Here is a 26,034-nt window from a genome sequence, read left to right as displayed (position 1 = left end):
AGGAGTGGAATTGGGTAGGAGGTGAATGAAGGCCTCTTAAGTTCAAGCTGTTATCTGATACTCTGAAGTCTTCTTGTGGTTTAGTTTTTCTTAATATTTACTTTAAATTAAAGGAACATTTCTCTTTTTTCCACAAGTGATACCTTCCTGTAGACGTTTTCCTAAACAGCAACTATGGATTACGTCAGTTTTTTTTTTTTTTTAACCAAGGGACTTACAAGCACCTTTAATCAGACAGCAAGCAGAAAGACTCAACTATGCAACTCCGACATGCTGACAGCTGCTGAACTACTGGCTTTTCATCTCCCTTTGAGATAAAGGTGTGACCTTCTCACGTCTCCTCCTCCCCATATCTTTTACAATTCAGTTGTCCGGCGCCGTGTTCCCCCTGGCACAGAGGGCTCAGGGGGGGTAACTCGAGTCGTCGTCCACAGCTCTCCACCCCGCTGTCCTGCTTCCTTCAGAGTCCTAATTGAGGGCAAGTGTGAAAGGGAGCAAGCAGGTGACAGAGATGGAGTGGTTGATAAGTGAAGGCATAGAAAAAGACTGACTTGGTGACTGAGAAGATGGGGGGGAAAGTGATTGAAATGGAGCCTGTTTGTAACGCCAGGGATCGGGTGGAGGGATATTAGCCAGCGAGGATTAGCTTAGCCAAGACTGCACCCCCCCACCACCCCCCAAGTCTTTGTCTGATCACAGCATGGCCCTGGATGATACAGCTAGCCTATAGCCTTCCCCCCTCCCTTCCACATGGCACGCCCTTACATGGATGAACCCAACAGGGGGCTCCGTATCACGCAGAGACACTGAAGCGGTTACCGCTCCAGAAGCACCCTCTAAATCCAGGGTGAAGACCTCCTCCTTGCTCCTCTCTGTGTCTTGTTTGATATTTTATCTGAGGGACTTAACAACAATCAAACGGCCCAGCAGCTATTGTGGGAAATGAATTCAACAGGCTTTAAAGAAGGACTTAGGGGGGAGGAGAATGGAAACACACAGTTTTGAACCCTTTCAGAGGAAGCACGTCCCACCTCCCAAGGAGCGAAGAAGGGGAAGACATCAAAACTGCCCCCTGGGGTTGTCTGTTTCAGTTGTTGAAACTCTCTCACAGTCAGGGGTATGTCTGGGATTGTTAGGAGGGTTAACTGTACTTGGATTTGTTTCATCCCTCCTCTGGGTTTTTCCAAGTGTGTTTGTAGATTTTAGAGTGTATGCAGATGTGTTCGTCTGCAGTAAAAAGGTTAATGTGTGTGGTCGTAATGCATACATAATTAACTTATAAGGTTGGCTTCCTGGTGACTTTGTCGCTTGTGTCCTAACTGGGGTCTCTGCTCTCCAGCTCGTCATGGGAGAGCATCTTCAGCAAGAGCAGCGAGGTGGTCTCGCCCCAAGAGCTGCAGTGCTGTCGCCGACTCGTCCAGCTGTGCCGGGACTGCCTGTTGGTCGTGTACAAGTTTGTCTCAGAGTCACGCGGCTCTTTGGCGGGACTCAGTCCCGAGTGGGATGACACAAGGTAATAAGGGCTTTCAAATGGTTCGATTTGTCATTACTTAGTACTTTTTAAAGTCTATCTGGGTATTTCTGCTGTGATCAAGATTTCAAAAACATCCAAGGACAGGATATGGGTTGCTCAATTCCCTGTGTACGTGCTGCAAATAACTTTTCGCTCTTTTTAAAACAAAGCAGGTTTATCTGTGTATCCCTGTTTATACATGATGCAATTAAAAATGCTTCACTAAAAACATAACACAAATAAGAAAACCTAAAGATGCCATAACACGCTAATTAAAAACAAAACTGTTCCGTTTTAGTTTTGAGAACTTCTATTTGATAACCTGTCTAATTTGTTCTTACCTGCTAAGCAATTTTAAGATGTATTTACATCACCTTCTGGAAGTATAACACCCCTTTTTGTCACGTTGCAACCACAAGCGTCACTGTATTTTGTTGCAATTATATGTGAAAGACTACAGACAGAGCAGTGCACAAGGGCAAGTTGGAAAGAAAATAAATGTGATACATAAAAATTTGAAAAATCTGGTACGCATTTGTCTTCAGCTCCCTTTACACTGATACCCCTACATAAAATCCAGTGCTGTCAGCTGCTTTCAGAAGTCTCCTAATTAGTAAATAGATTTAATCTATGCCTGAATTGCAGACAATAATATATGGTGCTCTAATCAGACCAAAATGAACCTTTAGGGCTTACGTGCAAAACACAATGTCTATTTGAAAACTAACAGCGCATCCCACTGACCTGACTGCTAAACTAGGTAGAGGCAGCTTTCTTCAGCAGGAACAACAAAAGTTAGTCAGCAATATTACAAAAACTATCTCTACTTTCTTTCTGTCAAGTTTTGTTTTGTGGTTTGTGGACCGGATGCCAGTCAAGAGTTTGGAAGACGTGTGATAAAGGTGATTTATTAAATAGCAAAACAACAAAGCTTACAGGCAGGCAGGTGAAAACCAGAACCAGTAACCCGACATGGGGGAGACCAGAACAAGGGTAGCATAATAAATAAATCGAGGAGAATACAGTAGGGACGGCAGCAATTAACGGAGGTGAAAGGTGTAAAGGTAATTCAGCTGAGAGAGAGAGAGAGAAGAATGATCTGGCTGGAGCAGGATGAGAGCGGACCCCAACAGGAAACCACGGTGAATGAACAGATATGACTAATAGATCTGAGAGCAGGCAGGCTAGAAAATAAGGATCTAACAGAAACAAGCATAAACTTCATAAATCTAAATGAACAGAAGACAAACTAACAACAGGAACCAAATCTATAGATAAACAATACTAAAGTGAGAAAACACAAACAGAACTGCACAATCCCCAGGAACCTAAAACTAAGTAATCAAACCCCTGGGGATTGGGGCGCCTTCCACCAGAGTCGATGAGAAAAAAAAACATAACTAAAAAAATATTTATGCTTTTTTTCCGCCTGGCTCTATGTTACTTTGTTTTGATCAATCACATAAGATCCTGATTAAAACAACCATTAACGTTGTGTGATTGTAATGTGACAAAATGTAAAAGGCTTCAAGGGGTGTTAATTCTGTCACGGCTCGAGACCATTCAGCACCTATCCTCCGTGCCAATAAAAGCATTTTAAAATGTGAAATATGCTTTTACAAAAAGGGAGTTGGTGCAATAATTTTAAAAAATGGTGCAATATTGTTCATGCTTCTGAAGTTTGACAGATGCAGCATTTTGGATGGGCTGCTGTTGTCTACAATAGTTTAACTTTCATCTGTTTTGACAGGAAACCATTAATTCTCTCTGTGTTTATAGGCCAGCTGGTTTAGTATTAGCCTGCAGCTGGTTGTTAAAATTAGGTGTCTGTCTCTCACTACAAGTAGGTTTCTGACATGATGTGCCGTTTTTTTGCCTGATTAGCTATTCATTTTTGAGACTTAAAAAATATGTTACTTTTACTTCTTATATGAAGTTCTGGCTTTCTCTTAGAAGAAAAACTGTTGATGAGCTATAAACATACTCTTTAACTAAATTTATTTTACAAATAAAAAACAAAATTGCAATAATAAGCCTGAAAAGGAAAAATAAAAGTAGGTTAAACATTAATGAAACTGTACCTAGAACCCCAGTCAGCTATACTAATCCTAATCAGAGGCGGCTAATGTTGGAGGCCTTGGGTCTTTGTATTTACAATCTGCACCAAAAACATGACATCACAAGACAGTCCCAGATGCCCTGTGTCCAGCTCATTATGCTGTATCATGCAGGGGGTTTTAATGTTCTGGCTGGATAAAACATTGTAAAAATAATAATAATAATAATAATAATAATACATCACATAATAAGCACAACACAGAGACGATGAATGAAGAGCACCGCGGTGCTGAACACGTGTAAAGATAACATCCTTGATGAATATTTATTTGGTGTTTTAATCTGGTATTTAGGTCAAAGTGGAGTGGTAATTAAACCAGTCTGAAACCCCAAAAGTGCCAAGTAATAAATTCCCTTTAGAAAGCACTGACAAACACGGCGCGTCGATACAGCTATCATCATTAAACCTCTTTCAGGAAACATTTCCGCTTCTCCCACTGCCCCTCTACGGAGCCTCGCAGCCATCATCTTCTTCACACAACCCCCGATAAAACAAACAAGTAAAAATCAGCCTCGTTCTATTTTTAACGCCGATCGCCACAGGGGACAGCGGCTCAGGTTTGGAATGAGTGAACTTTTAAATCACACATGCTGTGGGCCCGTCAGACAGGGCGGGAGCCGAGCAGGGAGAGAGAGGGAGAGAGGGAGCGTGCCGTTAACAGGAAATAATGGCCCACAGATTAGCGCTCAGGTTAGCCTGGGGCCCCTGGAGGCCTTCTTAATTCAATTAGAGCCCAGATGAGTCTGAGCAGCAAATGACCTTACGAGAGAGCTTCGTTTTTTTTTTTTTTTTTCTTCCTGCGGCCTCACTTTACATGATTCATAAGCCTTGAACATATTTTAACAAGCTATCACTTTGCTTCTACTGTATAAAAACCTTAACTGTTAAAAAAGAATGTGGTGTCTTTATGCTCTGTTTGTCGGGATGTTGTTTTACAATTTGCTCAAGCTAATTTCGAGTATGTGCATGTGAAGATGTTCTCGATATGATCTGATCGTGCTCTGAACCCCACGTTTGCTGAAGGTATCCTTTCTGGATAGCTTTAAGCTTGCATTTGTCTGTCTCTCCTTATTTCCTCTGTCTATATATGTATATCTCTGTATAAAAAAGCTTTCCATTCGCTGCTGGACCAACCTCCGCCCATGGCTCCCCTCCTGCTGCTGTCGCTGCTGCTTCCTCTACCTCCTCTTCTTCCGTCTCTTCGCCCCTCAACTCAGGTCTCTGCTTGGTTCAGTTCGCCCCTCCATCCTGCAACAATGCTTCTTCTCACTGCTTTCCGTTGCTGCCACCGCTTCACCATCGCAGCGAAAGCCTGATGCTCGACGATGGTCGCTTTGGCTGCAGAACCAACAGTCTGGCATGATCTCCTTCTCCTTCTCTTATTAGCATAAAAATGGCCATATTGAGATTATAATAGCACGACAGGGCAGTTTGGTGATTGCAATCTTCTCCCTAAACGTTCAAACAGTATTCCAAAGGAAAAAAAAAATAAAAAATAAGGAGAAGAAATCAGATTCAGACTGTTTGGAGCACTTTCGGTCAACACTGCAAACGGGCTGAATGACACAACCTCTTTCACACAATGCTTTAATCAAGAGCATCCTACTGTAGCCTGAGTACGTTTTAGGTACAAGTGCCTCAGTGGGAAACTGAGAGCGTCACCTGCACCGCATTCGTGTCATGATCAACCTGAGCACCACTCTCTTCTTGTCACAGGATGACAGGAGAAAAAAAAAAAAAAAAAAAAAAAGAAGTTTGGTTTACACCGTGTGGTTTGCAGTTCCACAGCACAAGTGGCTCACATCTCTCCATCAGGCATGCGAAGGGCCGCGCACCAGCCACGACCGCCACTTCAGATGGCTGAGAAGCAATTAGGATTTTATAGTCTCATCGCTGCATATGCATAACATGACGGGCTAAACTATGTGGATGCGAGAGTGTGTGGGTGTGCATGCTCATGTCCTGTGCCGTGCCCCAGTAGTGATCCCTCTCTCTAGACACTCAAGTTTACTTCTTGAGCTGTGTTTTTATCCAAACGGCCAAGTGACTGTCTTTATAAGAGCCGTGGAGCCATATTATAGCTCAAGATGGACTCCTGTGTGCATTTGTTTTTAACGAAAATGTGGATATTTGGGACTTACCCATGTCTTTTACATTAAAATTACTTTTGCAAAGTTCCAAACATAAATAACCAAACATAAACCTCATCAGGTACTCTTGAGCTGTCCTTCAGTCCCTAACTGAAAATGTAAACCCTGGATACTTCAGTGGAGGTGTGTTAAAATACAAGGTGCTTCTGAAATGCTGCTTTGCAGAAAATGAAAAGGGACAGGTGTATTACCTTTCATATTTACCAGCTTACAACATGATCATATACCAAAAAAAGCATGATTTTTTTTTTTGGTCCTTCAGGGCAGCAACCTTCAGGAACTAACTCAAGTCTCTTTAGTAAATATTCAAATTCATCACATAGGTGTCATTTTTCTTATTTTCTTTTTTGTATAACTCACAAGTTAAAAGTGAATTATGGCAAAAATTTACCTCAATGAAAATGTTAGTGGTTAGTGATGGGCAGCTTTTATAACTGCGGCCAATGAAATGTCCTTTCAGAATGCAAAGGTTATAATCTTAAACAGCAGGCGAAAATCAAAGGGTGACACGTCTATTATTTACTTTAGATACGTATCGAAAGTTTTATCTCATTATAACCACATCCTTTGATGGTTTCTTAGGGAGATTTAATATGATAGTCTTAACACAAAGAAGTGCTTAATTGTAAAGTGGTTAAAAAGTCCTACAAATAAAAATATGAAAAGTATCCCTGCACTTATGTATTAGACTCCTTTCACTCTGATACCCCTATAAAGACACCAACCAATCGGACCCAGATCCCCAACTGTGTGCTCTTGTATCTTAAAAAGGAACACAGCAGAGAAGTTTGAGGTGGTATTAAGGTAAAAACAATCATCCCAAGCTTCGAACGTCTCATTGGTCATTTTATCATCTGAAAATGGAACGTATGGGACAACTGCAAACCCACCAAGTCATGATTGTCGACCTAAACTAAGGCCAGACAAGCTGAGCATGGATGGAGCTGCCGAGATCCAAAGCTCTGGTGCCACGGTCTGTTGACAATACAGCTATCCACAAATCTGGCCTCTTATGAGAGGTTGTCCAGGAGGAGCCTTTTTCAAAAGAAAACCCGTTTAAATTTTTACACGATTCATCTAGTGAACACAGCAAAAACGTGAGGAAAAAGATGCTGTGGTCAGGAGCTAAAATGTGAGGCAGAAAACTAACACTGCCCATCATCCTGAGCACACGCTCCCCAAGTTGATTAATGGTGGTGTCGGCATCGTCTTTTCTTCAGGAGAGAACGGGAAGCTGGTCAGAGTTTATTGGAGGATGGATGAAGTTAAATACAAAGATGTCCTGGAAGTAAATCTGTTAGAGGCTATAAAAGTCTCGAGACTGGGGTGGAGGTTTACTTTACTGCAAGACAGTGACCGTATACATACAGCCAGAGCTAAACCTGTCCACAAATGCCCTCCGTACACGCTGACAGAACTTTTTAGCAGTAAGTCCGATGGGAATTGATACTTTTAAGTCCGATGGGAATTGATACTTTTACTTTGTTTTGTATACAGGATGTTTATCCGAGTAAAATTTGCTCAAACTGAAGAAGATTTTACCCAGAAACAGATAAAATTTGGTCCCTCTCTAAATTATACTCTTTCAGCTGAAAAACAGCCCTTTTTGAGGAAAATAATTTTAGCTTTTGAAAAAAAAAGTACTCAGCCATTTTCCTGTGTAGACTCTGGCCTTTCCTTTAAAACCGGCTTCCCCCTCATGAATCCAGGGTGCGGTGCACATTAGCTCTCCTCTTTGCAGCATTCGGTGTGGGCCAGTGCTTGTCTACTAACTGGGGTCCACAGGGTTCCCATCGTTGACCACACCTGCCTGCTCACCTGCCTCCTGCGTGAAGAGCTCTGATCAAGTGTGTCAGAAGCCTCGTGAGCTGGAGGACCCTCAATGGGCCTGTGTGGGCTGATGAGAGGAAGTAGCCAAATAGCCTTACTAATGACTTTCTTGTTAAGCCTGGAATTACTGCCAATGCCAAAAGACAATTTTCTCATCATGACAAAAGTTTTCAAATTCTATTAACTTTCATTTGTCTGAAAAGTGTGCTAGTAATTACAGCTAATTGAGGTGCTGAGCTCCATGTAGACAGTGGATAACCTTCAAGCCTCTTAATGCCTCTTGGTTTATGATTTCATCAGCTATCGTTGCTGTCTCCCCTCCCATCCTTAGTCATGGTGTTTTATTTTCCTCTGGCCTTCTGCTAATGCGCCGTGGCATTCACGTCCCTGTGGATGACGAGAGACCGGCCCGTCAGGAGATGCACAGTTGCTATCCGCTACCATATCTTGTAGTTCATCTGTCTCCGTCGATGGATTCAAGCAAAGGCACGGAGGCATGAACAGGCCTCCCCATCTGGCTTTTGAGCGCATATGCAGTTGCCCAGACCTTCTTCGTGATCAAAAGGAGGGCGAACCAGGAAGATGCGGAATGAGGGTCCAATTAAATGTAGCCTGCAGAGACAGCAGCCGCTTGGACGTGAGGGGCGCCCCGCCTTCCCCCACATCTCACCAGCGCCAGAGTGATTCTTTTTATGAGCTGAATATTCTCAAAGTGAATTGCAGAGGAACTGCGATGAACACACTCATGGATGTTCAATATTTTCTTTCTTTCTTTCTTTCTTTCTTTCTTTCTTTCTTTCTTTCTTTCTTTCCCTCGCTGACTGATGTCGGCAACTTTATTGAGGGAAGTGAAAGAATACGTTGAACTGAGCGAAGAGGGAATAAACACAGAAAACATGGCAACATTCAATCCATGGGTGACATTTAAATCTCGGTGTGAAATCATTTATTGCAGGGTAAAAATGCTCTTTAAGCTACATAATAGATAGATAAATGGAAGGCTGAGAGCAAGAACTTCCCCACCTCTCAGGGGCTAGAGTGGAGAACTTTAAGAACAAGTGTCACACTGAGCCATTGTTCACCCAGTCCGGGCGTAGATGAAGACTATGTGCTTGAGGGATCCACACAACCCACTTGAAGCTATTTCAAGGACACTCTCATTGGACTAAATCAATTTAATATGAATTTCCTCCTAACTCTCTTGGGTTTGAGGCTGTGTTGAAACGAATGCCCTTAGCGACGTTTTTCTTTTTTTTTTCTCTCTCTCTCTCTCTTCTTCTTCAAATTCTTCTCTTTTTTCCTTCCCTTTCCAGTCGACTTTGGGAGAAGCTGCTCAGTTAATTTGTCCAAGAGCTATTTCACAAGAAACGAGAGCTGTCAGAGAAAAATGTGCTATCACTACACATGCTTTAAAGAAGATATTATTCCTCTGCTCTAATCCTCAGCCCCAGTGGGTTCCTTTTGATTAGATTGTCACATCTTAAACACTTCCACAGGGAGCTCCTTCTCGTGACCATTGTACTTGTTTAACTAAACGAGCATTAGATGTATTTTTTTTTTTTTATTAAATAAAGATCCTCTGCTGAAGATGTAAAAAAAAAAAAAATAGGGGCCACTGAATGTGTAATTTAATGATATAAGTCTTGTGGAAAAGCCTGTAAATCACTGCTTCTACTGATCAGAGTGGGAGACTTTTTAGACTCCCTGTCTCCTGTGTTTTAAGCAAGTATCCCAACATTTGATTAAGCTTCAGTTAACCCTGCCCTGGATCTGATCACCCCATTTGACTCTGACAGCCGTATCCTACTTATTTAAAGTAACCCAGGCAGACAGGAGAAGGGTCCAGAACCCCCACCCACCCACCCACCCACTCACCCACCCACCCTCCACGACGCCTTGACTCTATCTCAACCTGACACTGGTCTCATTCTCAGGTACTGGAACGCTGTTAGCAGGAGCTGCCTCACTGCTCTGTCTCGGTGGAAGGTGTCATAGAAAAGTCTTAGAAAGGTACTGACGTCTATGCTTCGGAACGATAGGTGAGGATTTTCTGTTCCTGATACTAGAAACTTTAAGGGTCAAATTATAGAAAGAATAAAAGATAGATTACCCGGAAAGACCGCAAAGGATCACAGTTTATTACTCCTACGGCACATGCACAGTTAATCCAAATAGCAGGACTGGAGAAAAGTGCTCTCTGTATTTAACATTTATGCTAATTATTTACTTAGCTTATATGCAGAAAATTACTCATTTTGTTTTACTTTTAGTTATTTGAATTTATTGAACACCAACATCAACTGTTTGTTTTACACAGCTGTAAAAAGGTATTTATCTCCTTAAATTTTTTTTCTGTCTTTAATTTTTTTGTCACTCTTAAATATTTAGATCATCAACCAGATTTTAATACAGACAACCTGAGTAAAGTCACAATATCCAAGTGATAATTTCTTTTGACTGAGCAAAGGAAGCTATTAAAACTAACCTGGCCCAAAAGCAAAACATCATGCCCCGATCTAAAGACATTCAAGAACAAATGAGAAACAATGACATTGACATCTGTCAATCTGGAAATGGTTACCACAGCATTTTTTAGGGCTTTTGATGAACCATAGGGAGAGCCTGTGTTCACAAATGGAGAAACAATGGAGCAGTGTTGAACCTTCCCACCAGTTTCTGGTTTACCACAACTACTCCAAATATTTCAGAGAGGATTCACTCAGGAGGTCACAAACAATCTAGTTGCCTCAGTTATGGTCAGTGTTCATAATTCAACAATGTGAAAGATCCGGGGCAAAAACGGCATCCATGGAAGAATTTCACTGCTAAAATCACTGCTGACTAAAAATAACACAAAGGCCTATCAGTACGGTCCTCAAAATGTTTGGGAACTGGCGACACACACGTGCAACAAGTGTTTACCTTCAGAAAAGCAACATCATACCTTCCGTGAAACAAGGTGGTGGTAATGTGATAGTCTGTTTCTTCAGGACCTGAATGATGTGCCCTAATAGAATCACAGTTTCTGCTTTTTACCAGAAAATCCTGAAAGACAATGTCTGGACATCAGTTTGTGACCTTAAGCTCAAGCACATTTGACTTATGATCCAAAGCACAGTAGCAAGTCCAGCTCCAAGTGATCACAAAATGAAGGTTTCTCCTAGTGTCTTTGTCAAAGCTGGGACTTAAATTCAACCAAAATGCTGTTGCAGGATCTTGAATATGAACAGGCCTTTCATGTTAAAAAATTCAGCTGTTGAAATATTTTTTGTAAAGAAAAGTGGGCCAAAATCACGCCAAAATAACGTTAAAGACCTTGTTTCCAGTTTTTCCAAATGCTTAATTGAAGTCGTTGCCACCAAGGCAACTAGTTATTAGGTTTAAGGATCAGTTAGTTTTTTACAATGGGGTACGTTGGGTTGGATTTTATTCCCCTTCCCCTTAAGGAATAAATTCATGATGTGAAAAGTTCGTTTTGTGTTTAGTACTGTTAGTTTTGTCTAAAATTAAAATCTGTTTGATGATCTGAAACAATTAAATGTAACAAAAATGGTAATAACTGTAAGGCATCAAACATGTTTTCACTGCACTGTACTGTACATGACAAAAGAAATCCAAAATGACCTGATATTTTTAAAGACAGCTCAGATATCACGGTAACGGCATATCTTTCTACCGGTCCTTCATGAAATGCCTGTGATAATATGCATCTCAGTCTTTAAGTTATAGATTTTCCTTTTCGTTTTGTCCTTTTTTTTCTCCAAAGCTGAGGGGTTATGTGATGTCCTGACATCACCCCCCGCCATTATTAAAACTGAGCTGTGCAAATGAAGATGGCCATAAATGGTTGGGCCGATATATGAAAAGTGGGCAATATGCCGTCTCTGTACCTACCAAAGCGCCCCGACCTCTAAATTGTGACCTTTGCGGGACTAATCCTCTCATTATGTTCATCCTTTCCCCCTAATCCCTCCATCCCTCGTCTGTGTCCGTCTGTCCAGGTACCTGCTGCCAGTGACCTCCCAGTTCATCAAGAAGTGGCCTTCGTCCAGCTTTGGCCGCGTCTCCTCGGCCATGCCACGCTCCCGCAGCCTTTTCGCCGCCAGGATGGACCACTTCTGAGGTCACCATGGCAAGTCTGGCTGCCGAAAAACCTCGCCTTTTGACCTCAACCACCTCCCCACCTCTTCCATGACTCCCACTCAAGCCAAACTCAGATTTTAGTAATCCCAGTATGGATGTGAATTTGAGGCAGCTTTGGACACCGGGTGGGGCATCAACCCAACTCAATCGCCTGGTGAAAGATCAGCAAAATTAAAATGGACGGTTTGGGATTACTGTGGAGTGTTTTAGTTTAGTTTATCTTGTTCAGACCAGCTAACCATTCCCTCCATTCAGCACCTGTAACACCGGAGGGTGGCTTCACTTCCCTGTCTTCATTGTAACTGCTGTATTATATTTCACTGTACAGTTTCAAGTCATGGTACTGTAAAAGGAAGAAATAACAATGACTAAACAATGCAAGATTTATTTATCTATGTAACTATTTATTTTGTAAGCTATTTCACAAATGCAGTGAGTGCTGCTACCTAATACAGCCTGGGAAAAACATCAACAGAGCTTTGACTCATTTGAGTAAGTGGATGTAAAAGAGCTTATTTTTGCCGTCTCTAATTAGTAATTTTATTTTCTGTCGTCAGATTATAATTTATTTCACAACTTATATCAAATGGTTTACGTTAATAATAGTCACTTTATGTTGTTTATTATGCAGCTCAAATTAATTAATGGGGAGAGGCGTGATGCGCAGAGAAGTTGGAAGTTTTTTTTTTTTTTTTTTTTTTAATGCCAACACGGTTCTGTTTCTACTTGTGTGATATTAAGTGCAGCCCAATTAAAGCGTTTTGAATGTCAGTGTAGTGAGCCAAGCCTTTCTTGCCTCCTGGAACACAAGCTGGCTTTAAAGTCACAGAGTGAACAGCCAAACCTCTCCAAGATCACCCACTAGCTGCTGATATGCACTTTGCAGTATGTCACGGAAAGCGTAAGCGGCTACACATTAGTAGAGAATGCATGCCTAGACTTTAGTCTCTTTAGATCTATAGAGGAGCTGCGTGTGGAATATACTTGAAGTTTTGTGTTGTCATTAATTATTGTGCTGTCGGGGGGGGGGAGGACACTTCACTTTTATATTTGTTTTCCCCAGTGCTGATGTTTTGAGGACAACAAGGATGTGCATCGCGATTCAGAGATTGTTCAGCGGGCTGAGTGAGTTGACTCATCTGCTCTCACTTAGTGCATTGTAAGAGCAGGGATTTATCCGGGAAGCAGCTGCAGCCTTTGTCCACACTGCACTGGAGATACAAGTGCCAGGGATTTCACACATGTATTAATATGTCGGATTTCATTTTAGGCTTATTTGTTTTGGCCCAATGCAGGACCTCATTTCTAAACAGGTTTAGGACTCTGCTTCCAACATATATGACTTATAAGAACAATAGTCTGTACTAAACAGTAGAGTAAGCATATTTTTTTTGATTTTTAACCCATGTGTAACAGCAATGCTGAGCTAAAACTACTAAAAATTGAAGTGTCCGAATTTTATTCCCCTCATGACACCAATTATTATTATTATTATTATTTTTGCCTAATTTATTTTGCGTTATTTAAAAGTAGGACTTTTTCATTGGATGTACAGGATTTTTTATTTTACATAGCAATAAAAAGTTTAAACAATTTCACGCTCTGGTTTATTGCTTTATTAAATTAGAAATCTTGCAACTGAATGTAATGTTTGTAGGTTTGTGAAAGACCCAAGTGCAAATGGTAAATGTAGAAGCTGAAAACTTTGATAATAAAATGAAAAATCTTACAGGTAAAGATCCGGGAGGAACAGGTCTAGAAAAAAGGCAGGAATTTGGGCAGAGAAACAAGGCAGCGGGTTACATAGCAGTTAACAGAAAAATGCAGCAATGAATGAGGCAACCAATGAGCTTAACTACTGAGGGAAGAGTGAAGAATGACGCTGGGTGCAGGTGAGCCAATCAGGACGGAAGAAAAGGCAAATTAGGGAGAAAAGAGAAAAAGAAAGAAATGTGGCCGACAGAAATTGGTCCGTGTTGTGTTATATTTATACTCTAATTAAACATTAATTCATAGAATAACCCTTATAAATTTCTAAACACCAATCACCAGAAGATATCTGGTATAAATTATATATAAAAAACATTATTCAGTTACTTTGATATAAATTGTTGGGAGTGCCAATCATACTTGAGCCACTGGTTTTGATAAAAACCATAAGTTCTAAAGCGTATCCCCCCCCCCCCCCACACACACACACACACACTTAAAAAATTTGCTTTTGAAAAAGGTCAGGTCAGATTTTTCAGAATAAATAAATAAATGTGCTACTGCAATAAAAATAAACCTCATGTGAAGCTTAAAAATGTTGTTTTACAAATCAAGCATGATTTGTAAAACAACATTTTGTCAGAGCTGACACCCACAGTTGCTCATGCTTGACAAATACAATTTGTTTCTTTCAATATAAACTATGTGCAATTGATCATCTTAGCTTTGACATACGTTTAGAATAATAAAAAAAAGAGTCTTGGTAGGATGAAAATCTGCCAGCAGTATGCCTGTAGGAAAGAATCCTTGTATTAAAAAAAAGAGTCTGGCTAAAAATCTCCCCAAAGCCTGTGGAGTAATAATGTTCAGGTCTGATGAAACCAAACTTCAACTTTGGCCTGCATTTTAACAAGATTTTCACAAGATGTTTCAGGTGCCTGCTAGAAAAGCAAATCTGAAGATAGATTTCATCTCTTCTGCTGTCCTCTGGGCGTCCCTGTGGGGGGGCTGCCTGGCCTCTGTGCTCCATGGAGCTGCTGGCTTCCTGGGTCTTTCTCCGCACACAACTCAACCCAGAGGGGGGATGGTGGTGGACATCACTGGGCCACAATTCAAGACCGACATCACACATTTTCATACGTTCCCCCATTCCAGAATGGGAAATCAGGAATTACTAAAAGTTTGACAAACCAAAAAGTAAAGCAGAAAAGCTTCAATTATATTTATCTGAAAATCATTGTCAGTGATGCTAACCAGTTTGGCTTCCCCTTTAAATAAATGTATTAAAATTATTGTGGGACATATACTTTTTAATTACCGCAATGAAAGATTCATATATTTAAATTTCTTTCTTTTTACACATCCATTTCCAATAAGTGTGTTGTGCACCGTACGTAGAATACCATTGTACCATCAGAGCACCTTTAAACCCTTCTTCACTTTAGCTGCACTACTGTGAGCCACAGCAGCAGGAAAACACATTAAGACGCAGAGTCTGAACAACTCATCTCATCTAAGAGGACAGCATATATTTTCACCGCCCTTAAGAAGTGAGCTTTCCATATCTATGCAAAAGCTACACAACTAGCGTGGGTTTGCCGGCTAAACAGATAATGAGTTGCCGAGCAGTGACACATTTAATGGTGTATAAATGTACCTCGAGATCTGACTGTGAGTTTTATTGGACACTCGTGTGGTCCTTCGCTCTTCGACAGCCCGCTGTCTGGCTGTGACATGATGTTTACAGGCCTGGCTTCCTTATTTTGACCCTCATTCCCTGCAGTAAAGAACTGACACTCCGGCGTCCAGATGCGGGCCGTCAAACAGACGCTGACGCGCCCCTACTGTACTTTGAGAAGAAAAGAAAATGGCAGATTTTTTTCATTTACTCACGTGAAATGTGAAAAAAAAACACCAAAGTATTTTAGAAAAGAACGCTTGATTTTAGCTGCAGTTAGAAAAATAATAATCTGAACAATTAAAGAAATTATAAAGGAGATAATTAATGTAATTTAAAAGTGTCTAAATATTTTTTTATTTAGCTTTGCTTTTGTTTGTTTTTGGTCTATTCTACATCATCGAATCACCAAGCTTCCTGTCCAAGCTGTAAAGACCCCACGGCTTGAGCAATTTATTTTTTCCTTTCTCTAGAATTGTGTGACACCATGTATTATTATAAAACAACATGAACCCCATTAATGGTTGCGGTTCTTTTCTATTTTATTCTTGCTTTATGTAAAACAAAATGTTATGCTGCATTAACGTTTTTTTTTTGTTTTGTTTTTTAAGCAGAGCAAATCAAGTAGAACAAATTCCTTACATGCGTGTGCTGCAGAGCAGTAATGGTTTATAAACTTCCTGTCCAGCTGATTTCCATTACTTGATCTGCTCTCCGGCTATCTAGTTTAACCTCGGAGCGCTATCACATTTCGTGGCAGACGCCCCTGTGGACGGGCAAAACTCCTGACCTGTCACTCGCCACTGTAATGAGAGTGTGTACCCAGACGGTCTTTCTTGTTCCATCTTGACCCGGGACCTGCACCCCTGCGCTTGACTGTGTGTGTGTGTGTGTGTGTGTGTGTGTGTGTGTGTGTGTGTGTGTGTGTGTGTGTGTGTGTGTGTGTGTGTTCGTGGAAGGAAAGCAGTGTCGGTTTTATTTAGACCTACAACGGCAGCATCCTGTACAGTTTCCTCCTCCTGTCTGTCAGCGGAGGAGATGCCGGGCCTGACCTCTGAGCCCCCTGGCCTTTGCCTTGGCTCCTGAAACCAGATGAGAGCAAAGAGGCGGTGACCGTCTGGCGCCGCGTCCCTTGTATGCTGTCCAGAAATAACTCTGCCATCGACAGGCGGGGTGCGCCTGCCTATCCAGCCAAGTGCTCCAAGCCGCTCTCCCTTACCTGTGTGTGGCCTGGGCAGCTTTGCTTACAGTGTCCAGCAAACCCCAGATGACCCAGTTTCAGGGCCCTAAGCCGAACAACCTCTCAGGTTTGGAGAGTAAAAGAGGCGGCTGGGAGCTGTGTGAGAGGTGGTTTGTTGAGATGAGATAAGGAAGCACACTCTGGCTCAAAACACAGATGGCCAGGCTTCAAATCTGCTCTTAATCCACTATTTCAAATGACATGGAGGAAAAAGAGCAGTGCGGTTTATTCTGTAATTACGACAGTGTAAGTGAGGTGTCCAATCTGCCCTCCTTATCCCTTCCAGTGAAGCTTTAAAAGGGGAACCGGTGGTGGTCTACGTGCTTTCAGGTGGCAGGAGTGACCTTTCTTATCAGACAAATGTAGCTTGTGTTCGGCTTTCATTTGACAATGACTGTCTGTGTGTTTGTTCTACCCGCTGTGTGGCAGCAGGAGCCGTACAATGGGCTTTCTCTGCCGCATCCCCGTTTGTAACTTCACGATTAGTGCCGTGGACAAGTATTCACACCGCTCTTTTTTCTTTCTTTTTTTTTTTATATTTTACCACATTAACAGACACAAAATGAAATGCATTCGAATGGAATTTTATACAAAATATCATTTTAAAGTAATGCATGATTGTGAAGTGGAAGAAAAATTATACATATTTTTTGTTAAATTTTAAAAAGCCATGTTTACTCTGATGCTCCTGAATAAAGTGTCAGAAGATATCTGATTAGTGAATAAATTCCTCCTGTAGGTAATTTATGAATCCAGCTGTTCTCCCTCTGGCCTCAGAGAATTGTCAGAAAACAGGATTGAAACAACAGCATCGTGAAGACCAAGGACCATATTGAACAGGTAAAATATATTATTGTGGAGTACTTTAAAGCAAGGTGAGGTTCCCAAGCCTTGAACATCTAGCAGTGCACGAATCTCTGAATAGAGAGAATATGGCGCAAGTGAAAACTTGTTGAGACATGGCCGTTCACCTAAACTGAAAATTATCCAGAACAGCATCCAGGAAGCTCATGGTAACTCCAGAGGAGGCGCAGAGATCCACATCTGAGATGGGAGAATTAGCAAGAAGAAGCCACAAGAAGTCCGATTTGCCTGAAGCCATGGAGAGGACACAGCAAAACTGGAGAAGAAAGTCGGATGAGACCTAAAATGAACTTTCTGGTCTTCGTGGATACTAAATGAATAGCGGGGCAGGACGGGTCGGAGCAGAGGTTAACTCTGCTCATCACCCTGAGAAGCTCCTCCCCCACGGTGAAATTTGGGATTTCCAGCATCATGCTGTGGGAGGGGACCAGGATGAACCCCTGTTAGAGGCTGCTAAAGACTTCAGATTTGGGTGGATGTTCTCCTTTCAGCAGGACAACAACCCTAAACCTACAGCTACAAAACGACGACTTTGATCATAGCCCAGGTGTGTTATAATGGACCAAAGCACAGACCTAAGTCAGACTATATGACAGGACTTTAAAATTATGCTGACAAATGGCCTTCATATGCTCTTACTTAGCTTGTGATATTCCATAAAAATAATTAGTCACTTGTGCCAGTCTCTTGATGTGCAAAGTCCACAGAGTCACACCCCAGGAAATTACTGCTCAGACTGCAGTGAAAGATGACTCTACAAGAAATAACTCTGGTGGGGAATAAATTAAAATTCAAACCACATTTCAGAGCTTTATTTGCAAACATATTTATTGGTATATTACTTTAAATCCAAATCAAATAGATTTAAGCCTGAGGTTAAAATGTACCAAAGAGTGTCTAGGCATCTCTCCTTGGATCCGTTTGAGTTAAGATGTTCAGCTGCTGATCAGATGAACCCCACAAGCCTTCACAAGGTGCTCAACCCATTCATCTGGTCCTTAATCCTGCCAGCTGATCCTGCATCCATCCTGCTAAGAAAACAGATTGTTCCTTTACCTTTGAGCTGTAATACGGCGCTGTCTGGTTGGGACATGTGTGCATGGCATGTTCGCATATGTTCACTGTTGTTTTGTTAGTTTTTCAGGCCTCACGTCGGCCTCATTGTGTGGAAATTTGCATGCTTTGGGTGTTTTGCGGGGTTCCTTGTGTATTCTCAAAGGAAAAAAAAAAAACATTTGCTGATGTCCGCTGCAGTGCGTCGCGCGTGGTGCCTTGTTTACAACATCTTTGCTCTCAGCGGGGGTCCTGCAAGTAACTGACACATAAACCAACAGATAAACACAGGCACACTGAGAAGCCGGGATGGTCTTTGCTCAGTACGTCCGTCTGGTTCGGGTTATTTACTGTGCATTTTTCTGCAACAAAGTGACTACATTTGATTACATTTATTCTCCTGACAAGTAGACTTTTCAAACTGGTTTAGGCAAAGAAAAAATGAGGTTTTAGGCTTTTCCCAGGAATGCTGGTTGGTAATTTGAACAGACTTTTCTTGAATTCAGCAGCCGTTTGGATTGATTCAACTGCATGTGCACAGGTGAAACAACAAGTGATTAGAGAGCAGAGACAATGTAAAGATGCTGCTTTGGGTTATTTTCATAATAATAATCATCTTTATTGTCATTGCAACATACATTCCAATGAAATTTGTTCTCTGCAACTAAGCCATCCCCTTGGGGAGCAGTGGGCTGCCACTGTGTGGCACCCAGGGATCAATCTGGGGTTAAGGGTCTTGCTCAGGGAGTCAGAGTGGCAGTCTGTGGGAGTTGAACCCAGAACCTCTAGGACACAAGTGCAATATTCTACCCACTAGGCCACCACTCCCCCCCTGGGCTTCATTGAATGAACATTTTAAAATCTACCAGACAAACACCATAAATCCTGACTATAGCTCTGATTTAAATTTTGTGTAACCTGTTCATTAATTTCTCAATTTAAACTCATATTTAATGTAATTTGCAGACTATTTGATGCAACCCATGTCTTTTTAATATGTCATACAAGAGACTGAGGAAAAAAATTAATGAAACATATGCACAGAGAAACATTATACATGTCTTGGCCACACAGCCTATTATACACATTATACATCAAGTATGTTGACTCCATTTAAGACAGATCCCAGATGAAAAAACTCTAAACCCCAAAAACAATCTGTGATACAAAAACCTCCTGACAATAATAGAATTGATAATACGTGACTACGTTAAGTAGCTTTTCATGCTCTTTTCCTTCCATGGGCTCACTTTGTTCATCATAGTTACAAAGAAAACTCATTCGGTAGAGTCAGGTTTTCAAACGTATGTAGATGAAAAAAAAATGCTGTAAGGACAACAAAACACAAAGCAGAACAAAAGACATCTTTCCCCTGACATTTATATTTCATATTATTCTCCATTCAAAGGCTGCATCACCTTTGTGCTAAATACTCATGGCATGAAATCGTAATTCTGATTAAAACCTATACACCCAGTTTCAAAAACACAGGAAAAATAGACCCCATATCTGCTTTTATTTACTTAAATCCTGGAGATTTCTACCAACTGCAATGGCTTTTTTATGTTTTATTCTGTCTTCCCCAAATCCTGAAGGCAACCTTGAAAAAGGCAACCGAAATGGGATCTGCTATGTTGTGAAGAAGCCAAAAAACACACATTTCCAGCAGCACCACTCACTGCATGTTAATCACCATACCCTTGCTCCGTCCTGTTTGAATTTTAATGGTGAGCTGGTTGGTTTGGTGCGAGCACTGCAGTGTTTTCTCTTTTGATCCACCCATCAACTATTTTTTTCTTTCTTTTATATACATCAGGAGAGGCCCTGTCCTGGGCTTCATGCGTGCTTTTTTTTAAGTTCTGTTTTGTTTCACATTCACACACATTAGCACACCGAGCACAGACTCACAGTGGTCACGTGACTCCTTGTCTACAAAGAGTAGTGAGGAACTCTTTTTAACGTCCGTGGCCTCGTTTTCACTCTCACACGTAAGCAGATTCAGATTTGAATTTACACTAGCGGCTGTCTTTCTGTGAACCTGCTTTGCTAACCTTTGCGGACCAAACAACCCTCCACAAGGCAGACTTTTGCAGAGGTGCTGAATCGCGCTGCACTGCACCACCTCCGAATGATAACCTTGGTTGGAACACTGAAGGAGCATACTGTACTTTGTTTCAGCCACAGGGGGTTATAGATGAGCGCGGTTCTGCATATGGCCATCATTCACAGCCTCGGGCTCCCCCAGAGTGTGTGTCTTGAGCGTTTGTAACAAATGGAGCCAAGCAGTGGAGGTATTAATGTGAGGGAACAAGCCCCATAGTGAAAGTACAGCAAGAAGTCACTTTCCCCTCCCATCTGGCCCCTAACAAGATGGAGAGGAGCAAGCAGGTGCGAGCCGTGGTCTGCACCTCCGCCGGCTGGATTAGCACTTCTGATGGGAGAGAAAAGAGGAGGATGATACCCCGCGCTGGCTGTCATTCTCCTCTCCTTTTCCCTCTCGTCTCTCTGTTCGCCTCCCTCATACATCTCCTCGCCTCCCGTGTGATCATTGCTCTCTGGCCCCTCGCTCCGCCGCTCGTGTTAGAGGAGAAGCTCGGAATGAGAATAAATGAGGTGTGGGGAAGGTGCCTGGGCAGTGTGCCTGTTTGTGCCTCTCTGCATGCGCGTACCTGCCTTCAAGGGGGTTCACATCTCTTCCTCTGCTCGCGGTGTCTGGTTGTGGAAGGGAAAAAGACCATCCAGGGACTCTTCATCCACTTGCCGCTGAGCGCCCCAGGGGACGGATTGAGCCTTGCAGGCTGGGATATTATCAATACAGCCCCTCCAGGCAGCCTGGGAGACAGGAGACGAAGCCACTGACTCACTCCGCCTATTAGTCTACTGCTGAGCATCAGTGTTATGGGGGAACAGCTGGTTTCAGTGGAGCTTCTGCCAACTAGTTCTCAATCTTTGCCTCATCCATACTTCCTCAAAGTCTCTCCCAGAGGCCGACTCAGCCTTTGCTTTGTACTCTGTTTGTGTCCTTTTGCTTCTTGACAATTTGCTGTCCCTCCACTGGCCTTGCTCCTTCTCTAACACCTCTCAAACCATTATTCCACTCTTTTCTTGTTCACGCTGTTGCCTTTGACAGAGCCAAGGTACATCTACACTCAGATTGTGCCGCCCACTCCCGTAATTACGCCTGCCCTCCCCTCTTTAAGAGCTTTGTTTCACTGGGAATACTTCTTTTTTTTTTTTTTTTTTTTCTCGCCCAGTCTCATGTCAGCATCACTCCCCTCGTGTTTCAAATCTCCATCCATGCTTTGTTAGAGAGTTGTTTTATATTCCATTTGTGCAATGAGGAGGCTGACCTTGTATTGGCACTTGTGAAAAATATGGAAATAGTTGAAACCGTCCAAGTGTTGAATGAATGCCACAGAACTCAACAGGAGGTTTCAGTGCGAAACGGTTGGCTGAGATTTTCTGCCTCTTCTATACTCCCTGCAAAATGCACGGCTTCCTCTGCTCCAAAAGCCTTTACACCAACGTAAAACAGGAAGACAAAAAAAATAAATAATGGATGACATCTTTGCAGGCGTCAAGCCCTGAAGGTAATAGATGTATCTTTCACTAAAGATATGATCCAACGTTCCACCTTTGGACATTTTTTTTTTTATTATTGCGGATGAGCACATTTCTTGCTGATGCCAGGTAGTAAAAAGTCAAATCATTCCCAATTTTCAGTTCACCTCTGATGATTCACAGGGGCACATCGCTGGCAGATCTCACTGCTGCTCTCGCACAGAGGAAACTGGAGAAACCATCAGCAGAAACCACAGCTGGCTCTTTGGAGCCAACAGCTCTGGATCTTTATCAGATGGCTTAAACAGAATTGTGACCTCATCGTTTTTTTTTTTCTTTTTTCTTTTTTTAAAGAAAAGAATCTTTAAAAAGTGTTGAAAAATGTTGACTGTGCAAACCTCTAAAAGCTGGAAACTTTGTCTTTCATCCAATTTCTACATTCCCTTTGTCTGGTTTGACTTTGAGTACTCGACTGTCTTTGTTATATGTCCCCAGTTTTATATTTGGTTCAGCCATTACCATGCAGCAGCAAGCCAAATACAGGTCATTGGAATTTAATGGCCCCTCTGGTAAAGTGAAGGAAAACAAGCATGTCTGTTCCTTTCTCTCTCTCTCTCTTTCTCTCTTTTAAATGTTTTGACTGTATGTGATATAGTTTGCATTTTCATTTTACATAACAACTTTCTCTTTTATTGAAAGTTGTTTCCAATTTAGATTGAAATACAATATATATTTGAGATATCATGGCTTACAGCTAATCAAAAACCAATGTGGGATGGCATGGAGCAGATCAGCCTCCTCTGCATGTTTGGACATCCGTTGTCTCTCATCTTCCCCTTGGCAGTAACCAACAAATTCACGGTTAGGTTTAGGTCAAGCCAGTTTGTTGGTCAAACATATTTATGCTACAATCACTGAACCAGTTATTGGTACTTGGTAATTGGCAATGTGGGTAGATGAAATCAGCATCTTATAAAAGCTGTGGAAACTTGTACCTCAAGCTACACGGATTCTGCATTTCTCCTCTGTTTTTCCAAATTCTGGGATCTTGAGTTCCAAATTAAATGCAGAACGACATTTCTATTCATTTGAAATGAGGACTTTAGACCACCGAGGAAGAGTGTGGTGGGTTTTCCCCTGTTGTGGTTTTGTAGAATGAAGACCCAAATGCAGACCGTGGGTTGAGGTGAAGAGTATTTTTAATGAAGAAAACTTAACATACAGCAGGGAAACAAACTGAAGGTAGCGAACAGGAAGAAGCAGCGAAAAGTGCATAAAACTAGGCTTCTTAAATATTAGAAGGAAAGGCAGAGCGGAAGCATGAGGGCCAGGTGGAGTTAATCAGAGGATAATGATTACACAGATGAAGGAGACGAAGGTAATTATAGCTGAGGGAGAATGATGGACAGGGAGGAAAGACGGAAATCTAACAGAAACAAGGGAAAAAGTACAAGTAAATACACATTAAAGAATAAATAACCAAAGAGGACATGATCCAACTACAAACACCCAAAGATTATGACATTCTCCTTTGTCCAAAAATCCAAAAACTGGCTTTGCTTCACAATCATTTCAAGGGTGTGGCTATCTCAGATAGTTGATCCCATTTCAGTCCCACACATTTTCCTTCCACATAATTTTTCATTGAATTGGTTGGAGTCTCTGAACAGCCAGCTTAGCAATGATCTTCTGTGTTTTGCCCATCTTCATCTAAGTCCACGGTCTTACTGTTGCCTATGTTGCCCTAACACAACGTTTCTTTTTTTTACTATTATTTTTAATTAGTATGATGTAATAGGGGAAAAAAAAGTTTTAATTTACCATAAGACAAGTTTATTAGTTACCATCATCAAAACTAACCAAGATTGACTGAAAAAACATCAGTCTGTGTGACTGAAACATTACCTATGAGGCTTTTCTAATCTACTGATATGTCCCTGTGTACTACAAAAGCAATGGAATCATTGTTTTGTGATGATTAGGGTTTGTATTAAGGTCTATTTTATAAATCTGTGAAAAATGATTTTGTGAAGAAATGCGTGATAGGTTTGCCTATGCATTGTGTCTCTAGACAAATCAGTGTTTGTGTTTCATTGACAGCATGGTAATTTTCGATGAAATCACTTTAGTAAATAGAGCTGTTATCTCTGTGCCATTTCGTCTCAGACAGCCGGTCTTTAGAAAGCGACATCTTAAGTATATGTACCTGCAGGATGACAGGCACCACTCAAGGTTCTTCATACTTCTTTCAGCAGAGGCAAACGGTGGTGCATCAAAGTGTCTTACGCAAAAGTATGACTTACTCTCACATGTAAGACTGACGTTAATTACCCTAGGTGCTCAATGGGAGCAAATTGTTCTGGAGTGTCTGCAGCTTTTCACAGACTTTCAGCGAGATCAGTTTTAGATAATTAGACGAGCTTTCTCACAGCCTTTGCGACTGGAAAATAATTGGCTTCTCAAACTGCCGGTGTATCTGCATCTCTCAGCCCCTACAACTTCATACTTGATGGCTTGTCCATGCTGCATTACGCCAACGCTAAGTGACATTATCAGCATGGAGCGGCATACATGTTCAACACCTGAGATGCAATGTGCAATGCAATGAGCCCAGGAAATATGCTCCATATGTTTGGGAGGGGCAATCAATAACAAAAGTTATCTAAAGTGAAATTGTTGCCAACTTATCCTGTTCCAACTTCACTTTATTTTCTTTATATATATCATCATCACTGTGTTGATATGTCACTACAGGTATTTATCACCTACTGTTATTTTCTCAGGTTACACTTCCCACACAGTCGGACACCAAATGTGTTTTCCGATAGAGGCAGATATATTTATGTCTTGTAGTTTATGAAAGGAATCAATAGTGTAACACCTGAAATAGATGTGCAACATGAGCTCTTCTGGTTCCAGAAAAAGAAGATTTTCTTTTTTCCATTTAAGAGTGTGGTTAGATCTCAGAAAACTAATGGTAAGTACGTGCAGTTCAGGACTTCTCCTGCTAGAGTATAGCTTCCACTGTTGCCAATTTGACTGAAAATTCATTACTACACAATGTGAAAGTTTAGGTACTGATGCTGTAACTTGGGGAATCATTTCTGAGGCACACTAAGCAATATTGGGTTTTATATCCTGTTGTGTTAGTGCAGAAATCTGCTATTTGTGGTTGCCCTCCACAAATGCACCTCTTTATGGCTTTGTGTCCTAATTTTTAACTAATCAAAGAGTGCATGTGGGACTACCAAAACAGTCTTTAGTGTTAGGAATAGGAATCTGCGGGGGTGTGTCTCATAGGAATGAGCTGGGGAATCTGCCAGACACAGAGTTTAGTTCTAAAAAGTTTATTGCAATAATGAATAGAGGCTAACGATGCAAGCAGACAGTAATGGGCACAAGACAAGACATTCTGGCAGAGAGTGGTGAAAGAGACAGGTATATGTAGGCAGGGGAACAGGTGAGCAGAGTTGACAGTAATTAGTGGCAGCAGGTGGAGCTGATCAAGAGCAGAGTGGTGGCTGGAAGGAGACTCAGCTGATTGGACGACAACTGGTGGATAATAAGTGGACGGAGATGATAGGATGGTGGCTGAGAGAGGACAGGGCTGACTCTAGAAAAGTCCAAAACAAGTAAAACCCTAAATCATGACGCGTTAGGTGGTTTGTTGACATAGAGAAGGTTTAGTATAGATTACTCTGTGGCATAATTACACAACGATCTCCCTTGGAATCAGAATCATCCTTATTGACCAAGATTGTGTGCACAAATAATGAATCTGACTTTTGTTTCAAGCGCCACACGAAATAGACAATAGCTATAAATATAGAAACTTTGAAAAACTAAAATAGAGGATAAAAGGAGCAGTATGTACATGTATATCTATGTACAACCAAAGTTTTGTATAAGAAATAGAAAAAAAGGTAGGTTGTGATTATGCAAAAAAATGCTTATTTTTTCACAGCAGTGGAGCTGACTACTCAGGCTGTGAGGTGTTCGTTGTCCTCATCAGTCTTTTTACTGATTTTTACAAAGGGCGCTCTGTTGTGTTGACATGAAGGTAAAAGCCAAAATGGTTTGTGTTCAGGATGTTTAGTGTCCGGAGAGATGTTAGCCGCCCTTTTCTGGACACTAGACTTAAACATGTCCTGGATGGAGGGAAGGTCGGAACCT

At 41.6% G+C, this 26,034-nt stretch overlaps 1 protein-coding gene across 1 annotated transcript in view; it reads left to right on the top strand.

The window, feature by feature from the left end:
- LOC105928638 (tubulin tyrosine ligase-like family, member 7) overlaps positions 1–13,350 on the top strand; it is a 56,116-nt gene extending 42,766 nt beyond the window's left edge. Inside the window, exons 12-15 of the mRNA XM_036141665.1 lie at positions 1,340–1,513; positions 4,743–4,849; positions 9,547–9,622; positions 11,614–13,350. Of these exons, the coding sequence (XP_035997558.1) occupies positions 1,340–1,513; positions 4,743–4,849; positions 9,547–9,622; positions 11,614–11,734 (478 nt within the window). The 3' untranslated portion in view covers positions 11,735–13,350. The remainder of the gene's footprint in view (positions 1–1,339; positions 1,514–4,742; positions 4,850–9,546; positions 9,623–11,613) is intronic.
- Positions 13,351–26,034: the final 12,684 nt, after the last annotated feature.

This window comes from Fundulus heteroclitus, chromosome 9 (genome assembly GCF_011125445.2).
Source record: "Fundulus heteroclitus isolate FHET01 chromosome 9, MU-UCD_Fhet_4.1, whole genome shotgun sequence".
In the NCBI taxonomy this organism is placed as follows: Eukaryota; Metazoa; Chordata; class Actinopteri; order Cyprinodontiformes; family Fundulidae; genus Fundulus; species Fundulus heteroclitus.
Note: the sequence above shows the minus strand (reverse complement) of the source record. Positions and strands in the feature narration are given on the sequence as shown.